The following is a 19,337-nucleotide window of genomic DNA, read 5'->3' on the forward strand; positions in this document are numbered from 1 at the left end:
AGCGGGCCTCTCACTGTTGTGGCCTCTCCCGTTGCGGAGCACAGGCTCCGGACGCGCAGGCTCAGCGGCCATGGCTCACGGGCCCAGCCGCTCCGCGGCATGGGGGATCCTCCCGGACCGGGGCTCGAACCCATGTCCCCTGCATCGGCAGGCGGACTCTCAACCACTGCGCCACCAGGGAAGCCCCAATCCTCACATTTTTATATGTTTCTGTATTTTCATAGAATGACCCTTAAGAGATCATCTAATTTAGTACTCTGCCTCCAAGCGGATAGGTGAGCTCAATTTTCCACTTCCTTTTAAAAGATCCCTTTGGGAAAAAAAAAAAAAAAAGACCCCTTTGAGATGGATCATGTGAATTGGAAAAAAGAATAGTGGAGCCAATATCTTCATCCTACAAGGTAGAGTTAAGAGAGGTTACTAAAAGTTAATGGAAAGAACAGAAGATTCAAATATGTTATTTAAAGTTACACAGGGGACTTCCCCGGTGGTGCAGTGGTTAAGAATCCGCCTGCCAATGCAGGGGCACTGGTTCGAGCCCTGGTCCGGGAAGATCCCACATGCCGCGGAGCAACTATGCCTGTGCGCCACAACTACTGAGCCTGCACTCTAGAGCCCATGAACCACAACTACTTACTGAGCCTAAGTGCCACAACTACTGAAGCCCGCACGCCTAGAGCCCGTGCTCTGCAACAAGAGAAGCCACCGTGATGAGAAGCCTGCGCACCGCAAGAGTAGCCCCCACTCACTGCAACTAGAGAAAGCCTGAGCGCAGCAACAAAGACCCAACGCAGCCAAAAAAAAAAAAAAGTTACACAGGCTTCCGGTAGAAATAAAAATGACAATATATAAGCAAGAGGTGTGAATCTTCTAAAGTGCAATCTTCTTTTGTAACAATTAATAAACTAAGAAACAAAGGCACAAGCATTTTATCTAAGGCTATGGCAATAACTGTCAGAGAGAAACACTGAAATAATTAAGACATTAACTCTAGGAGTAGGGATGAAGGGAAAGGGAGTATTGATTTTCATTATAAACTCTTTAAGTACAATTGGATTTGTTCAAATGCATGTATGCCTTTAGTAGTAATTTTTTTTTTTTTTTTTTTTGCGGTCTGCGGGCCTCTCACTGTTGTGGCCTCTCCTGTTGCGGATCACAGGCTCCGGATGCGCAGGCCCAGCGGCCATGGCTCACGGGCCCAGCCGCTCTGGGGCATGTGGGATCCTCCCAGACCGGGGCACGAACCCGCGTCCCCTGCATCGGCAGGCGGACTCTCAACCATTGCCGCCACCAGGGAAGCCCTTTAGTAGTAATTTTTAAAAGAAGTTGCTCTTCTAAAGAGACTCCTAATCATCCTAAGCTGCCTGTTCTGTGGTTGAGAATTTCCTCTTCACGTCTCAAGGTTTAACTCAAACCTTTCTTTAAGGAGGTCTGAGCTCATCTTTCCCCCTTAACCTTAACGGTAAACACGGAGATTGAGTACAACCTTCTCCCTGTAGAAACAAAGAGCCGAGCAGTCAAACAGGCTCAAGCCCTACCAGGAACCAGGTAAACACTTACCCAAGGCCCCAAGGCAGGGTGGCATCAGGGGAGAGGGCATTCTCAAGCTACCAACAGGAGGGTAGGGAGAGCAGTGGTCTCTGGGTAGTTAAGTCAATGTTGAATCAGGCTGAGAATTCTGTTCAGGACTATAGAGCTGGTATAAGCAGATTCCAGCCAGACAGCCCAAGCCAGCTCTGGGAGCCCCTGCTGTAACAGACAGATGGCAAAGAAAGCAACCTGTACACTCACCTCTCTCTGAATTGTTCCTTCCTGCTGCAAGCTCCAAATGCACTTGAACTAGGCCCTCTCTTGTCTCATGCCAGTTACTGAGAGGTCCCACTCAAACTTCTTCCCCAAATCAAAGAATCTCAATTTGCTGCTTTAGATGGCATTCAACAAACATGTTCTTGTGCAGTGTGGACCCAGCGCTGAGAAGGAAGCAGGGAAACTAGGGGAAATATGACTTCTCTTTGGGGGTGCTTCCAAGGAGTGAAGCTGCTCCTAAAAAGGCGAATTACGAGATTGGACACCGGCTAACGAGGAGGGAGACAAAGGGAGAAGTGGGATGAGGCAGCATGATGACTTTCAAACAGGCGTAGAGTAGGAAGATGAATGGAACTTCATATGCTCTCTTCGCTATCGCAGGCCAAGAGACATGGCATACAAGGAAGCAACTAGTTTCCTAAGGCCTAACTCACTCCAAGTTTTCTTTTCCAGCCAGTTTCTTCAAAGGACTTTCCCACAAACATACTTTCCATCTACAGAATCTGGAGTTATGGCTCAAGTACAAGAGGAACAGCAAAGGTGGTCAGCAACTTACAGCAGTGGGGGAGAAAAGCAAGGCAGATGAAAGAAGCTGGCCTGGAGCTTGTCTTTCAAACTGATTTACTCCCATGGTTGTAAGACTAGAAAGGCCCAACAGAGAGACCAGAATGAAAGGAAATTCTCAGAACAACTAAATCACTACTCATAAATACCTTGTGTCTGAGGAACCCAGAATGTTTTGTAAACAAATAAGTCTAATTTTTTCCCCCAACCCACATCCTGCTATAAGCCTATTACTGCACTGATGCCTATACAGTGGACCATTTTCCCAAAAAAAGTCATTCTAAAGGTCAAGTGAAGAAGTCACATGCTGAACTCAGGAGTCCTGATTCTGAATATACAAGCTCTTTCCATTGTCTCATGTTCCTTTTCCCAGTTACCCCCTGACCAACCCCACTCCAGGCCTAAACTCTTAAGGAATCAACCAAAACCATTCTAGCGAAGCCACAGACAGTAAACTGATTCCTCTTAGGAGTGGGAGGAGACTCAATTTGTGATCCCTTTAAGACAAGCCTAAAATTAAATAATCCAAAACAAAATTTCTCACAACCTCATTCAGTTTCCATGCAGGACTGTTCGTTCCTCCAACGAAGTGTAATCTGATAGGAACTTCTTTTAAACTTGCTCCATCCTTCAGAAACACCCTACTGTCCAGAGAAAAGCCTGAGACAGCTGAGGCTCCCCTTCCTCCCAACACATTTTCTTCTTAGCTCAAGGTTTAGCTGATCCAGAAATAAGTGGTATGTAAAGGTAAAGAGTATGACAGAGAACATGTAAAGACCATAGGGAAAACAGAACCAAGTGTCACAAGGATCAGCAAAACCCTTGAAACTCGAGGGAGGTGTTGAAGTTGGAAATCCTGAATGGGAAGGGGCACTGTCAGATCTCTCCTCTACAGAAACAAACCTCCAGAGGTTGGGGGAATTGAGGAAGGGTAGAGGGAAGTTAAAGAAAGTTACAGGAATCATAAAGCACTCCAGAGAAGAAGGGTAAGGCTTAAGGTCAAAGGAGAATGTAAGTAGTACTTTGGGAATGATGGGGAGAGCCTAGATCCCTTCAGGAGAAGGGAACAGACAATTCTTGGAAGCCAGGAGCTGGGTGGGTGGGTGGCAGTGGGGTAACGGAATCAGAAGCAGCAGAGGAAGAGAGGGCCACAATCTTTAAATCAGGGAAAAGGGAACCCAGTGCTGGGGTGGCATAGAGACATCGGAGGAAAGGGACAAAATAGGAAAAGGGGTAAAGGCAGAGGCCATGGAAAGATTCGGGGCTGGAGCACAGACAACGAGGAAAGACAGCATGGATGGACATTATAAAAGGCGTCGTGATGTGGAAAGGGTTGACGACTTAAAATAATTCGGGACGGCGGCAACAGGGATAAGAGTGAGGGAGGGGGGAATCCCCGGGCAGAGGGAGGAGCTAAACAGAAGAGGAAGCCAAAAAGCAGAGGAGGACCCCAGGCTTGGGAAGAAAGGGTGGAGAAGGAACCCAGGGTGCAGCTGCCACCGGGAGGGCAGTTTTGTAGTCAAACCCAGGTGTGGGGGCGGGGGACGCTGTGCGGGACAGGGTGGGAGAGGGACCCCTTCACACACAGGGCAGGGGGCACTCACGGGGTAGGAGGAGCTCACCTCCGGGGGACCCCGGCGGAGGGGGTGCGGGCGGTCGGGGTCGGGCTGCCGACACCGCCGCCTCAGCAGCAGCGGCGGCTCCCGGGTTCCATTGGCCGCCTGCGCTTCCCTGACAGCGGCCGCGGCGGCTGCACCAGGCCCCGGCTGCCGGGGCTGCCCTCGGTGCCGCCTGAGGGGGCCTTCGCGCTGCCTCACTTTCGACCGGGCCTCACAACTTTTTCTTCCTCCCTCGCACAACCAAGACCAAAAAAAAAAAGAAAAATCCCCAGCAGATCTCGATTTTCTTCTGAGTTCAGGCCCTTCTTCGTGGACTATGCTTTCTTGCTTCTCCGACGCTCAGGACCCTACTGATCCCATAGTAATGTAGGGAGTCGGGTGAGCTGCCTGGAACATGCCTGTTCAGAAATAGAGAAGGGGGCGGGGAAGAGATATTTGGCAGCTGGGGAGGGAGGAGAAGACGGAGAGAGGAGCTTACGGGTGGGAGGAGGGGCCAACCTTTGGGAGGCGGACTTAAGAGGCGGCGTTCGCGAGGCTAAGGAAGCCGAAAGGGAAGTAAAATTTGCTGGATAAGGGGAAGGGGCTCCCGGGCTAGAGCAGAGAGCGGCAGTGTGGCAGGCGGGCGTGGGTGCCCTGTTAGAGGAGTGCAGACTTATCGCGTACTTCAGAAAGCACAGGAACATGCAAATTATATGTAAATGAGCCCGTTCGGTTTAGCAACCGAGTTACCGTAATTGCAATCAATGGCTTTCCCCCTCCGTTATTCCACACGACTTCCTTAAGTAAATCAGGTCAGGGGATGGACGCTGGGGATCCAGCTGGACAGCAGAAAGACAAAGGGCAGGCGGGGAAAATAGTCACCTTCACTATCCTTTTCCTACTCATCTTTAAGGACGATGCCAAGATTACGCCCCTTATCGCTTGGGGGGAATGGCGCGGTCCAAAAGCGTCAGTCTTTCGCCGTTAGCGGCGCGACTCGAGGTGGGGGTTCTGCCTCCGAGGTCACCACCTGCCTGGGCAGCCTTCGGCCTCCAGCCTCCGGACCTCGATCCAGCCAGGGAGGGGCTGGACAGGGCCAGGTCGGGAGAGGTGAGTGAAATGAAAAAAGCTTGGAGGGCATAATCACTCCTTCCAAACGAAACAAAACCATATAAAACTAAACAAATAAAAAATACGCCCCGCAAATGGACTTCTGGTGTTGCTTTTGTGTATTTATCAGATAGCTTTATTGACTAGGAACCCTTTACGTCAGAACCTCTGTCCCAACCCTCACAGGGCCTTACTTAATATTCTACATTGGGGCTAGTTGTTTGAGCCCAGATCCTGGATGCCACCTTCCCTGCCACTTAAAGGCTGTTTGATTTGGAAAGACTGATTTAACCTCTGTGAACCTCCGTTTCTGTGTCTGCAAAGTGGATCCGAGAATATTAACACTTTACAGGATTTTGTGAGGATTAAAAGAGAGTACAGGTTACTACTATACATAGTACTATATTACTATTATTGGGACAATAATATAGGATACATGACAAAAGGAAAGAGGATCACTGCTTCAGTGTTCGGGAGGCAGAATAAAGATTAATAGCTTGAAAATATCTATGTAAAACGTGCAGTATGTACAAAAGTAGAACAAATGGGGTACCTGATTGCTGAAGGAACATATTGTTAATTAATACAGAAGGCCACTCTGCATATGATGAATGAATGAATGAGTGAAAGGTTTCTCAGAAATACTGTGAGCCAGCTCAAAGAAGAGTTGCTAGAAATGATCCAGCCAAAGAAAAAAGAGGAGAGAGCATCCTGAAGGGAATTTGCTCATATCATGGGAGGGCAAGTTGATAAGCTAGGTTAAATCAGGAGTACAGTAAGGAAAGATGAGCAGAGAAAGAGGCCAAGAGTGCCAAAGATAGTTTAAATTTGTCACCGCTCGTCTGGCGTGGGGAATCACCAGTCCATCTGTCAGGCCAAGCAGCTCTTGGCCAGCTCCCAGTCGGCTGTCTGGCAAGTATGGAGAGGTGATGACCCTGGTTTACCCTAGAGTTTAAAATGTCACACATCCATCCCCTCAAGGGATAGGGATACCAAAGGCTGTAAGACGGCTTTTTGAAACACTGTAAAAAGAGATGTGACAAGCTTACTTTTTATAGTAGGAAGTTTTTTATTTTCCAGTAACATCTCTGTTCAAACTAAGTAGGAACTTTTTGTAGCTACAGCAGTTATAAGTCCTTTATTAACTGAGACCCACCCCCACCCCATATACACACACTCACACAGTATTATTAGGTAGAAGATTTTGTTTCAAGTTTTCTGTGTTCATAGCTCTAAGGGCTCTTATGTGTAAATTTCTGTGCATCTCTTTATGACTGTCTTTCTGCCTTCTTTTGGAATTTTCTTTGTTTCCCTCTATTTCTGGGTCTCCAACCTCCTCTAGTCTGAGCTCCTCAAGGCAGAAGAGGATTTATCTTTGTATCCTAGCTGTATCCTTAGTCTCTACCACAGGAAAAAATGTTTATGTTTGTTGATACAGCAACAGATTGAATGCAGAAGCAGATACGAGAATCCAGTCAAGCATTAGATTTCCAAAAATGCAGAACAGGGCCAATTGTCTGATTGTTTGTTGTCGTAGTTGTTCTGGGAAAATAGTATCTTTCTTAAATGAATTAATAAAATATTTACAAACAAATGTTTTGACTAAATTATTCCCTTCCCTTCCTGTTTGCTTTTCTTTTCTCCTGTCTCCTTGTCAGATTATAAAACTGAATGCTATTCTGTTTCCCATATTTAATTTAAAAGCATAACATTTATAATATTCTCACCACACTGAAACTATTTTTTAGATTCTCTTTCGATAGAAAAAAACACCACTTACCTCTATCTTAGGTCCCAGGGAGCTGCTACAGGTATAGATGGTTGTACATGGATGACCCATGTACATGGCGACTCTATAGGAACCCCATACTGTCCTGTATGCACGTGAAGCCTCTTACTTTGGTGCGAAAGCATGTACGCATGTGGCACCTTGGGGTGTGAGAGCAGGAAAGTACCAACAGCGTCAAGTAATGTCATTTATTTATTTAAATGTCATCAAACTGGGGAAAGAAGTTGGCTTCTTCATCAAAAGTTGGTAAAACTAGAGGACCCAGGTCATAATACAGCTCCAGTTATATTTTAAACACCCCTATGGTTAAAGAAATTATAAAGAGTAATTTTTCTCCCGAACCATAGATATTATGGGCTTTTTTTCAGAGAAAAGAAAAAGAAGCTACTAGCAGTTATTGCTTGTAGGCTCCTACTGTGTATGAATACAAACGTTACCTCATTTATTCCTTACAACCCTGTGAAAGAGATTTTATTTTATGGAGACTGAGCTTCAGAATGGTTAAGTCATTGTTTTTTGAAACTGTTTTACTTCAACCCACAGTAAGAAATAGATTTTATAATCAGGACCACTGAAGAGCACATACACATGTCTTCACTGAAATAAAGGTTTCATGAAACAATACTTACCCTTACTATAGTCAATGCATGTTGATATTTTCTATTCTATTTCACTTTTTAAAAACACTGTTTTGCACCCTGCTAAATCAGTTTCACAACCCACTAATGAGTTGCGATCTATTTTTGATTCCTGTTTGAAAAAACTGGACTAAGTGTTCAAAATCATATGGAAACTGGTAAAGCTTTGAACTGAATTCATGCTCTTTCCAGTAAGCAAATGCTTCTTCATGAATATTTCTTAAGAAATACTGCAGGGTGGGAAGGAGGGAGACGCAAGAGGGAAGAGATATGGGAACGTGTATATGTATAGCTGATTCACTTTGTTATAAAGCGGAAGCTAGCACACCATTGTAAAGCAACTATACCCCAATAAAAATGTTAAAAAAATACTGCATTTTATATATATATATATATATATATATATATATATATATATATATATGTTCAGATTAGCTTTACCTCATAGGGTGCAGCCAGCCAGGATGATCCTAGACAAAGGACTTAGGCCTACTGATGAACCACAACATGAGACAAAATACTTAGACAAATATATAATGACATTAATTCCTCCATTTAGCATGTGGTATTTGCTTTGATTTTATTAAGAAAATTGATTGTTACCCACAAAAATAAACAATAAATTCATTTATTTGAGGCCATAGACTAAACATATTGAGTTTGACTTGGTTTAATAGCAAAAGATTATTTCAAATTTTAGTAAACTATAAATTACCTCTAACAATTTACGATACGGCTAAAATGAAAAAAGACAACAATGGGAGTGGGGAACAGGGTATTGGGGAGAGAATAGGGAATGGTAGGGAGGAAGCAGTAGGCAGTCCCCCAAACCTTAGTTTAACACTTCATCTAATAAACTGAAGATTGCTTGAACTACAGATTAACTTGTTTCATGTTAGATTTTTAAAATAGGGTAAAGATTTAAAATAGGCTACTTAAAAGCCCCCTAATATTCATATAATCTCAAAATCACCCAGTGGTCTTGACTCCCAAAGTGAATGGATGCATCCCCAAACCCAGTCATGGTGAGGGCAATATTTCCTTGGATGCTTCTATCTATTCTAGCACCAGTGGTTTATTTTTCCATATGCCTATGATCTCTAACATGTCAGCAGCCTGGTCCAGACCCTCATCTCCACCCACGTGGATAATGGCAACAGCTGCCTGGCTGGTTCTATTTGACTTCAGTTCCTCCATCCTCTAATGCAAACTTCATACCTTTCATTCATTCATTCATTCATTCATTCAATCAATGGGTAACTTTCAACCATTCATTCAATGGTTGTGTGTTCTTCTTCCAGTTTCTCACTCTTGTTCACACACATCCCTTCTGCCAGGTGTCTTTACTGGGTTGTACTGCCATGTCTTTGCTCACGTCCCTTATCCCCAAACCCGTGCTTTTCCTGGAATGCCCTCCTCTTTTTTATCTATTTAAGCTCTACTTACCTTAAAGGCTTAACTCAAGGCTACCTTTTCCATGAAGGCTTCCCAAATTACTCAATCTCTTTGAATTTACACCTCTTATGCAGCAGAATGAGGATCATGATTTAGTTCTTTTTACCATGTCTTCTGTTGTTCTGTCCTTGCTTTATGAATTAGACTTGTCCTACCCACCTTTACTAGGAAGTCATTTCTGATCTATATGCTATTCCTCTGGGCTCTCATAGCTCTCTGTGCTTACTGCTAACATAACTCACACTGTGCTATGATCACTATTGACTTGAAGATAGTGCCTAAGTCAACTAGCTTCCAACAAGTGCCTAGGTCTTAAAAAACAAGAAGGGAAATGTCAAAACCACAGTAATGGACTCCTACTTCTGGCAGCACGGAGAAGAAAAAGGGCTCTCCCATTAGAATACAACTGGATCCTGGATAAATTCCAGCAAACATAATGTTTAGCACATCGCTGTCCTCATCAGAAAGTAGAAGAGATCACTAGAGGAAGGAAAAATAACATTGAGCTGAAACCTTATGAAGGATGAGTAACGTGCAGTAGGAGAAGCTGGCTTGCCCTGGGGACAAATGCCAGTATCATTATTGTGAACAGAGGCTAAGCCCTGGACCTGGCCAAAGCAGGGGAGAAAACCTGGGACTCCTGAATTAAATGGGGACCCTTTTTTCTTTTTTAAAGATAGATTTTATTTTATTTTATTTTTGGCTGCGTTGGGTCTCCGTTGCTGCGTGTGGGCTTTCTGTAGTTGCGGCAAGTAGGGGCTACTCTTCGTTGTGGTGTGCAGGCTTCTTATAGCTTCTCTTCTTGTGGAGCTCGGGCTCTAGGCGCGCGGGCTTCAGTAGCTGTGGCATGCAGGCTCAGTAGTTGTGGCTTGCGGGCTTAGTTGTTCCGCAGCATGTGGGATCTTCCCGGACCAGGGCTCGAACCCGTGTCCCCTGCATTGGCAGGCAAATTCTTAACCACTGCACCACCAGGGAAGCCCAAATTGGGACTCTTGAAGGGGCTAACACAGTCCCAGGTAAGGAGCACCCTTTGTCTCCTGGCAGAAACAAATGCATATCCTCTCTGGAGGAAAGTACACCCAATTTAGGCCTACTGGATTCCCTTAGATTAAGGAATCTTAATCTAAGATTAAGAGCTCAAAATAGGACCTCAAAATACTAAAATACAAAATATACAAGGAAATAAACTGCCATGGGCAGGAGTCAGCAGAAAACAAAACAACAGATTTAGACATCCAAGATAAGTTACAGAATATAAAATAACACTCCCAACAAACGTCAAAGAATTGGTATCATAGAGACCACATTTTCTAAGCACAAGTGATTAAACTGAAAATCAGTATCAAAAAGATAAAATTTTAAATATCTAGATTTTGGAAATTTATAAAACTTTTCTAAATCATGAATCAAAAAGGTCATAAAGGTAATTTAAATATTCTTAGAACTAAGTAATAATTTAAATACTTTAAACAGAAAAATTTGGAGAATATAGGGAAGTGGGTCTTTCAAAATTTATAATAGAAAAAAGACAGCTTGAAAATTAATTAGATAAAAATTAAGATTAAAACTAAGATGTTGTAAAAGAACCTAACATTAAATCTAAAGAAAGCAGAAGGAAATACTATAGATAAGATTCATAATTAATGAAGTGGAAAACAAATATATAAGGCAGAGGATCAACAAAGCCCAAAGTGGCAGCTAAAATCAGACAAGTAAAATAAATGTCTGGTGTAGTTGGCCAAGGGGGGAAAAAAGAAGATGCAAGTAAACAGAAGAAATGAAAAGGAGGACACAACTACCCAGGGAGCAGAGGCAAAAAGGAACATGGAATAAATTTCATTAAAAAAAAATGACATAAAACGCTCAAAATTCTAGAAAAACATTTTACCTAAATTGACTCAAGAAGAAATAGAAAGCCCAAATAGCCTACAATTATTAAAGAAATTAAATCAATAGTTAAAATATTTCCCACAAAGAAATGCCAGGTTCAGAGGGCTTACCAAGTAAGTTTTATCAAAATTTCAAGGGACAGTTCATTTCAATCTGATGTAAACCCTTCTAGAGAATGAGACAAGAGGGAACAGTCTCCAACTCAGAGGGTGTACAGACCAAAGGAACCATCTTAGAAATCTTACTAAAAACAAAGGCACTGGGACTTCCCTGGTGGCACAGTGGTTAAGAATCTGCCTGCCAATGCAGGGGACACAGGTTTGACCCCTGGTCCAGGAAGATCCCACTTGCCATGAAGCAACTAAGCCCGTGTGCCACAACTACTGAGACTGTGCTCTAGAGCCCGTGAGCCACAACTACTGAGGCCGTGTGCCACAACTACTGAAGCCCGCGTGCCTAGAGCCCATGCTCCTCAACGCCACCGCAATGAGAAGCCCGTGCACTGCAACGAAGAGTAGCCCCTGCTCACCACAACTAGAGGAAGACTGCACGCAGCAATGAAGACCCAACATGGCCAATAAATAAATAAATAAATAAAAATAAAGACAAAGGCACTAACCTGTACAAGAATGTTAGTAGCAGCATCATTTGTAACAGCAAAAAACTGGGAACAACCCAAATGTCCACTGATAGGTGGATGGGTAAATTGTGGTTTATGCACTTGAAATATTACATGGATAAAAATGAACAAATAATAGCTATCTACAACAACATGGATGAATCTTAGAAATAATGTTAAGTGAAATAAACAAGCAAACCACAGGGGAGTATTAGGGAATAAAATTTTGTAAAGCTAAAAAGCAAAACTGAACAATATATTTTTAAAGAATATATACATATATGGAAAGATATATATATATATATATATATATATATATATATATATATGGCAGGTAATTAATAAACACGAAATTAAGGATAGTGGTTACCTCTAGGGAGAAGCAGAAGGACAGGACAGGGTAAGAACACAAGAAATTCAATGGTATTTCTAATGTTTTAATGTACAAATTGGGTGATGGGTCATTTAATTATTATGCTTCATAATTTATCCATTTTAAATATATTCTTTATAGATATCAAACATTACATATTATAATTTTTAAAAATCTGCAATTGTGGAAATAAATGAACAAATGAATGAAGGCTCCCTGAAAGAAAACTGAGAATCCCTGACAGAAGCTACCCTATGCAGAAGACACAGTAGGTCCTCAAGTAATTTCAGCTGGTTTACTGCTTTTTCCAAATACATACCTGGATTCCCTTCCTACTGGTGCTCCCTGATATGTGCAGCTACCCCCTTCCATACACATAGCCTAAGCCCCACAATCCTGGCTAAGTCCTGACACGTACATGACAAGAGACTGACACCTGGTGGATACAGAATGAATTTAATAAAATGACTAGGGAGTAAATCTTTCACTCTACATGGTGAAAGAGGCAGTAGGGTGGGGGACAGGGAAGCAGGAATGAGGAGAAACCTAAAATTTGGAAACAGGAAAAGGAAGGATATCCATCTCTGAGATGTAAAGAAAGGGGACTGTCATCTAAACGAGACTAAAGAGATAGTCCCTAAAGAAGAATGATTTCCCTCTCATTCCTTCTGAGACTGGAACAAGAGGAAAGAGATTATAGCTGCAGTAAGGAAAATGCAAGACTATTTGGAAAAGAGGAAGCAGGTATAGCTGGTCTCAGCCTAGCAAGCTAAAACCACAGGTACTTCATAGCAGTGGCTAGGTGTCAGCTGTCTCCCCAGGAACTCCCCACTCCCAGTTTCCATTTAGGGATCTATGTGATTCTAAGGAGGCTGATCCTGCCCATTTTTCAAAAGGTACAGTCCATGATGTAGAATAAATAAGCAAACTAGCATTTACCAAACTCCTGGCCACAGTGATTGGTTAGGGGCAGGCATGTGACCCAGGCTGGCCTAACCAGAGTGAATCTTAGGGCTTTTGCTACGATTCCTGGCACAAAGATGCCCTCTCTTTCTGGCTGGACATAAATGAGGAAAACGTGTAATCCTAGGAGTGCTGGCAGCCATGAGGTGGACCAGGCTTGATCCTACAGAAGGTAGAACAGCAGGGGAAGAAAATCAATCACGGATTTAGAGACATACTGAGCCACTGGATCAGCTTTACCTGGAGCCAGCACTACCTCTGGACTTTCCAGTCACATGAGCCAATACATTTTTATTTTTAAGCCAGTTTGAGTTAGGTTTTCTATGATTTAAAATGGAAAGATGCCTAACCTATACATTCATCATACTCCATCCCTATATTTCCACAGGATAGCACAGGGATCCAGGTAAGATGGTCAGTACAGATTTATTAGTGACTCTAAAGCCAAGGGTATTGAGCTGGAAAGGTAAGAGGCAAGAACCAGGCACTATGCAAGACAGGGTGCCTCAGCTGTCTATACAGAAGAGAATGAAGAGCCAAGTGAGAAGCAAGTGCAAAGAAGGGCCTCTACTAGGCAGACAAGTAGAGTTAACGTAGCACTCTTCCCCACATACCTATCATGGGGGTGTTGCTTTGGGGTCTTTTCACTCATGGGGTAAGGAGCTTTGAAGCACATGCCCCTTTAAGTCTTTATTACCCTGTGCTGCAGTGTCTACCTCTCCCTTGACCAAATGAAGAGCCTCCTTTTGGCTTCTACTGCCCTTGATGACACTCACTTTCAGGGTGACAGGAGGAATTTTATCTTCTGCTTCTTTGGCATGCCGGGAACTGGGGCCCCTTCCTCCTCTGGAAACAGCACCATCTGCCTGACCCTGGGCAAGCATCTCCTTCTCAGCCTCTCCCATTGGCCCTGGCCTCTCTGACCCTCCAGCTGAGTTGCCTTGCCCTCCAGAGGCCCACGTCTCCAGTGGTAACCTTGAGGACTGGGCAGAGTCCACAGCAGCTGCTGACTTGTCAGGGGTAGAATTCCTTTCCCTACTTCCACCTGATTTTTTTCGAGGGCGCCCCCGTTTTCTTTTGGCATCACTTCCTGTATCCTCTATATCCTGCTTCGTTGCTTTAGCTGGTGGGTCCTGCCCACTGGCCTCACTCACAGGTACTTCAGCTGTCCTCTTCACACCCTTGTCATGGGGTCCCGGGTCACCACCTATGCCCACTTCCCTGTTCTCTGTGCCCCTCGGCTGAGTGAGCCCCCCAGGTGGAGCTTGCCCAGGCCCAGGCCCAGGTCCAGGTCCAGGCAAAGCAGGAACAGTTGGTAAGATCATGTTAATGATGGGCACAGCTGCTTGGGGTCCCCCAGCTCTAGGGGGCAGAGGCAGTGTAGCCATTTTCAGAGTGCTTGAAGAAAGCTTGGGGGCCAGGACGGGTGGAGAGACTCGGATTGGTGGAATAAGCGAGCGAGGGGCCCGAGGGAGAAGCAGAGGCAGCCGGGCCACTAGGGCATTAACCTGTGGGTTATTGGCTGCTGGCGCTGGGCTCTCCACTACACTCTTCTTTCGCTCTCCGCGTGCTGGGAGGCCAGCCCCAGCCCGGGGGTCCAGCTCCTTAGGAGGCTAAAAAGTAAAGAGAAGAACACAAAAAGTGGGAAGACTGGACAGCGGAGGAAGTACAGACACAGGAGGTGAGAAAGTACTGGACCCACTGGGTGAAGGATATACTAAACCCCCAACCCAGGGGAGCCAGGTCAAGGGCATCAACTTCCTCACCTGGGCCTGTCTCTCTGGTCTCTTATGGGCGCCGCCCTCCAGATTCTCTACACCATTCTTGGATTTAGATGACCGTTCCCGAGGGGCATGTTCATCCTCTTCTGCAGAGGTGCCAGAAAAGGTAACAAGGTGAGGAGGAAACAGAATGGAGGAGGGAGGCGATTCTGATTGACTGACTGGTAGAGGCAAGGGAAAGAAGGTGGTCTAAGGTATGTCCTAGAAGGCTCTCTAGGAATAGAAGGCAAATCCAAGGTGTCTCTATCCTAGGATGTGGGAGGGCCTTTGAGGTTGAAAGTGGCTGAGGGTTTCTCAGAACATAAGAGGGGGTCCACTCACCAGCAAGCCCCATAGCCTTGAGCACACTGGCGTGTGCAGATCGGGCAGAGATGAGATGCTGCTGTAGCAGGAAGCGGGCGACCTCAACGATGGAACTGAAGGACCGTTTCAGGATTCGCTCTGCCCAGTCACAGGTCAAGGCACAGGCTGCTTCAACCAGTTCATCTCGAGGTGCTGGGGTTACTTCTGGGCCCATTTCTGGCTGCAGTGGGGAAGGACACGCCCAATCACACTCTGAACAAAGGACCCTCCACCCCTCTCAGACACAGTGTTGACCATAAGTAAGACCAGACTAGGGATGGGAGTAGCCTCTATCAACCCATCCCAGAAACCCACAAATTCTCTCCCTCCTCTGCCTCAGCTGTAGGGTAGGCAGAAGGGCATGTCCTATATACCCAGAAACTGTGTGCAGAATGACCTAGGCTGTGTCAGGCCTCAAAACATCTCCCAAAGTCCTCTGACTTCTACCTTGGAGAGAAGAGTGCAGTTGGAGGGTTGTTACTTACACTCTCAGAGCCCTTTAGGTCAAGTCCGGGCAAGGGCGGCATAGACACCAAGGTCTTCCTTCGTATGCCACTGTAACAATATCTGACGTTTAAGTTAAGGGGCAACCAACACATGGGGGTCTCCAAGGCCCTTAGAAAGGTTGGGCTGTTTCCAGTCCTGTCCCTTCACATACTAAGTTTTCCTCCCCAGGTCCTCTAGCACAACCTCTCCAGTCAAGGATACTTGGACTGGCCCCGGCCACCAAGCCTTCGGGCTTTGATGTCAGGGAAGATCTCTCTGATGATTTTGCCAAAGTTGGCTGTGCTGAGTGGGCGGCAACAGGCGAGACTCTCACAGTACTTCCTGAGTGCGTGGGGGACAGAGTGGGAAGATACTCAGAGAAGGAGGTTTGGGAGTGGGTTCAGAGGGTCCCTGGGGATGAAGGTTGGGAAACCCTTTAAGAAGTCAGGCTCTATCAAGGCAGGGAGCTCTTCAGGGATGAGGGGGTAGTCCTGTGCCCACCATCCCACCCACCCCCCATCCACCCACCGATAGGCATCATAAACACTTTGTTTTGGCAGGCAGGTGTCAGTATGCTCTTCTAGGTGGTTGCGGATCCACCTATAAGCATACATGTACTCCTCATTGCTGAGTGTACTTGGCTCTGAGCTGCAAGAGAAGTAAAAGAGACAAGTATTACTAACATCCCAACAGTTGCCCTGGTTCTATCCAGATTATCACCTCAGTAGTGCTGGACTGAATCAGTTCATCCAGAATCCACCTTTCCCTGGTAAACCAAGGCAGGTGAGGGACTTTTCTTCCCCACTAAGGATACTGTTATGAGGATTCCTATTCACCCTGCCCCTTTTTAGGGAGCCTTTCTTTAAGAATCAGAACCTCTGGGCTTCCCTGGTGGCGCAGTGGTTGAGAGTCCACCTGCAGATGCAGGGGACACGGGTTCGTGCCCCGGTCCGGGAAGATCCCACATGCCGCGGAGCGGCTGGGCCCGTGAGCCATGGCCGCTGAGCCTGTGCTCCGCAACGGGAGAGGCCGCAACAGTGAGAGGCTCGCGTACCGCAAAAAAAAAAAAAAAAGAATCAGAACCTCTGATATCTAAAATTCTAGCACCAAACCTACCTTTTGTCTCCAGTACTGGGCCCTGAGGGGAGCTGAAGGTAGAGATACAGCTTGTCGTTGTCTGAGAATTTCTGTACATCTTGCTGAGGTAGGGAGGAACAGAGGCAGGAGAAATAATAAGGCCAAGAAGGACCCAAGGTAGGACCCTCTGATCCTCACTAAAAAGTTCAGCTGACGTAGTGACTGGCAGGCTGACAAAGGACCTTAGAAATGATTTGAAGCTGTGCGTTCACTCTGCCCTGAGGAGCCCTTAGGGGCTACCAAGGTGAGAAGGGGAGCGGAGGGGACCACCTCTGATTTTATTTCTATTGGGCTTCTACACAAGAGGTCACAGAGATGAAGTGAGATGCTCCAGGTCAAAGTGCTAGGAAGTTGCAAGGCCAATTATCTTCTGACAGGGTAGACAACACTGACTCGCATAAACCTTTCTTACCCATATCCTCACCATCCTCATCTCCCACCAATTCTGTCTCCCTGTTGCCCTCTTCCCCAGAATACTCACCAGGATTCCCTCTACTTTGTTCTGCACGGCCTTGCTGTGGAGAAGAGGAGAAAGCTGGAGGTCATACACAAGATTTTTCCCCATCCCTATGTCTGACTGCCAGGGAGAGGACGAGGTCTGAAAAGCCTAGCAGGTGCTCAAGTACTGCTACCATGATGAAGAATCTCCCCTGGTCAGATGCACTTGCTTGGGAGGGGGAGATCATCTACAGAGGAAGTGAAGTGCTACAGGGATCTATCCCCAGGTCCGGAACGAGGTTTAGAGGTGGTGATGAGTACTTACGAAATGGTACCTCGGAGCCTCTGAAGGAGGGTGGTGGGTTCCCCTGCCTCAGCACTACCTGAGGGGGCCCTTCCCCCAGTCTTTGGGCTCTTAGCATCAGGTTCATCTTCTGCCATCGCGGCATGAGGGCTGGAGTTGGGAGAAGACAGGACAAGAAGATTTAACTCCCCCCCACCCCGCCCCAAGGCCCCAGGGCACTCCTCATCTCTCTACCCAGGAAGATAGAAAAACAGAAAGAAAGCCTCCAAATTTCCCCAGTGGTCTTTTTCTAAAACTCGCCTTCTCCAAAAATTAGAAATTATTCCATTACTTCTCCAGGGCCATATATACCCAGAGATCTTTGCCATCTCCATTCTATCTGCCCCACCTTTCTGCAGTCTCCTAAATGTGGAAAACTGTAAAGGAAGAGATAGGGGCGATTGGGAATCCACGTTAGAAAGAAAATTTCATTTCTGCCTCTGACCCCATACTGCCCTCCTTCCCCTCAAAAACAACAATAACAACCACAAGACAAAGTTGTTTAATTCTCTAATATGCTCACCACTGAATTTGCCTGGGAGGTCAGAAAGGATACGAACATTTTCTGCCCTTCCAGGCTTGGAAAAAACTGGGCCCAAGTTCTCATTACTTAATCTCGCCACGGCTTCCCCCGCAGCTCCCCCTCCCCACGTCGCCGGCCCCTACGTCATCTCCGTCAACATCCCATCCTGATGCGCGCCCCCACCTCCCTCCCTTCCCCCTCCATTCAATCCCGCGTTGCTGCAAAGTGAGGGGTTCAGGGTAGCGGAACTCCTGGGCTGGGCGTAGGAAACCCGGTTGGGGGAATGGGGTCCCAGATTCGGGGCACGTGCACATGGGTGAAGAAGCAGTTGAAAATACAGCCAAAATCTTTTTCTGCTCTCCTCCCAACTCATATTGCGCCCTCCCTACCTTTGAATAGTCGCCTTCCAACACAAGCAACAATAAAGGTAAGGGAGAAAGAGAAACTACCTCGCAGCCACCTTCACTCCAGCCCAGCCCCACGGTCCTGGCCCAGCGGGCTCGTGCGTTGCTTTATTTTCTTTTTTCTGAATGGCTGGAACAGCCCCGATCTGCCTAGATACTCGGACGGCCTGTTCTACCATTGGTTGTTGCTGCCACCCGGAGACAGAAGGCGCCGGGCTCGCACCGGCGGCAGCTAAAGTCTGCCTGGTAACAGAATCTGATTGGTCAATAGGGGAGGGAAAATCCAAAGTTGGTCTTATTTGAGTCAAGAGGGGGAAGTCCGGGTTAGGTTTCGGTTAAAACTGGGGTCGGTTGGGACTGCAGGTCCCAAGAGGTTCTTCTCTTAAAGGGACCGCAGGACGAAAGACCGGGTGCTCGCCTCCTTCTGGAGCTTTCTTTGCTTTTGCTTTCTCCTTCCGTGTTTCAGTTTTGCCTTCGGTCGTCAGAGCTACAGGAAGAAAAGATTCAATGGATGATAAAATAACTAGAAAATTATAGGTAGTATTGATGGAAGTTCGCTGTAAGCTCACATTATCCCCTTTTGATGAAAAGCAAGTTGAACCATTCCCCCCAGCCCTCACCAGCCAACACGCATGAAGACACTCACAAGAAACCTGCAAACACAGGCTCACATTCCTCATTGATGGAGGCCGCCAAACCTCAGTAGCTGTACCACGTTAAGCTAAAGTGCCCGTAGTGTTCCTAGGTTTCCCGAGTGTACTTTATCTCCTTCCAAAGAGTTGCTAATGCCTTTGCATCCCCAAAGTTCTGCAGTCAGTGAACACTGGAATTCTGACTAACTTCCCCAGGGGGGTGCTGGATGCCCACATGAATTTTTTCTCCTCAGAGAACATTGTACTGAAAGGTCAAGGGTTCTTCACTCTCTTAGTTAAGGCTTTTTAAGGTCATGAATCAGATGAAAGCAATGAACCCTCTGCCATGAAAAATGCAGGAACAGACCACGCGGTGCATCTAATTTCAGAGGTCACAGACTCAAGGGTAACCACCCTTTGAATGGAGTACAGTATTTTGTTTTGCA

The 19,337-nt window shown here is 46.0% G+C and overlaps 2 protein-coding genes across 16 annotated transcripts in view; both read right to left on the reverse strand.

The window, feature by feature from the left end:
- The window catches only part of PI4KB (phosphatidylinositol 4-kinase beta), a 29,297-nt gene extending 24,871 nt beyond the window's left edge, over positions 1 to 4,426 (reverse strand). For 2 of the 13 annotated variants that reach the window (XM_027097633.1, XM_027097627.1), the window contains exons 1-2: positions 3,993 to 4,414; positions 1,792 to 2,043 (exon numbers count right to left, since the gene is read on the reverse strand). The gene's annotated coding sequence lies outside the window, so the exon portion shown is untranslated. Of the gene's footprint in view, positions 1 to 1,791; positions 2,044 to 3,974 lie in introns of all 13 variants that reach the window. The other 11 variants (XM_027097632.1, XM_027097629.1, XM_027097635.1 and 8 more) reach the window with 8 other exon arrangements.
- Positions 4,427 to 11,890: 7,464 nt separating this feature from the next.
- Positions 11,891 to 19,081, reverse strand: RFX5 (regulatory factor X5). 3 transcript variants are annotated; one of them, XM_027097642.1, is made up of 11 exons: positions 18,906 to 19,075; positions 18,305 to 18,746; positions 17,315 to 17,443; positions 17,033 to 17,066; positions 16,531 to 16,613; positions 15,943 to 16,062; positions 15,637 to 15,756; positions 15,414 to 15,495; positions 14,908 to 15,109; positions 14,572 to 14,672; positions 11,891 to 14,418 (listed from the first exon to the last, which is right to left on the reverse strand). In XM_027097642.1, exons 2-11 carry the CDS (start codon positions 18,436 to 18,438, stop codon positions 13,450 to 13,452), a joined length of 1,974 nt encoding a protein of 657 aa, XP_026953443.1. In that variant the 5' UTR covers positions 18,439 to 18,746; positions 18,906 to 19,075; the 3' UTR covers positions 11,891 to 13,449. The 3 variants fall into 3 exon arrangements, with proteins under 3 accessions (XP_026953443.1, XP_026953444.1, XP_026953445.1); XM_027097643.1 differs by lacking the exon at positions 15,637 to 15,756 and having other exon boundaries at positions 15,414 to 15,483; positions 18,906 to 19,081; XM_027097644.1 differs by lacking the exon at positions 18,906 to 19,075 and having other exon boundaries at positions 18,245 to 18,410.
- Positions 19,082 to 19,337: the final 256 nt, after the last annotated feature.

This window comes from Aethalodelphis obliquidens, unplaced genomic scaffold (genome assembly GCF_003676395.1).
Source record: "Aethalodelphis obliquidens isolate GAN/ISIS:26980383/991018 unplaced genomic scaffold, ASM367639v1 scaffold116, whole genome shotgun sequence".
NCBI lineage: Eukaryota > Metazoa > Chordata > Mammalia > Artiodactyla > Delphinidae > Aethalodelphis > Aethalodelphis obliquidens.

Coding starts and splice junctions, on each gene's coding strand:
- RFX5 (XM_027097642.1), bottom strand. CDS start 18,438: ATGGTAGAACAGGCCGTCCGAGTATCTAGGCAGATCGGGGCTGTTCCA. Junction 16,063..16,530: donor CCCAGTACTGGAGACAAAAG/GTAGGTTTGGTG, acceptor CTTCTCTTGCAG/CTCAGAGCCAAGTACACTCA. Junction 15,757..15,942: donor AGTGTTTATGATGCCTATCG/GTGGGTGGATGG, acceptor CCACGCACTCAG/GAAGTACTGTGAGAGTCTCG.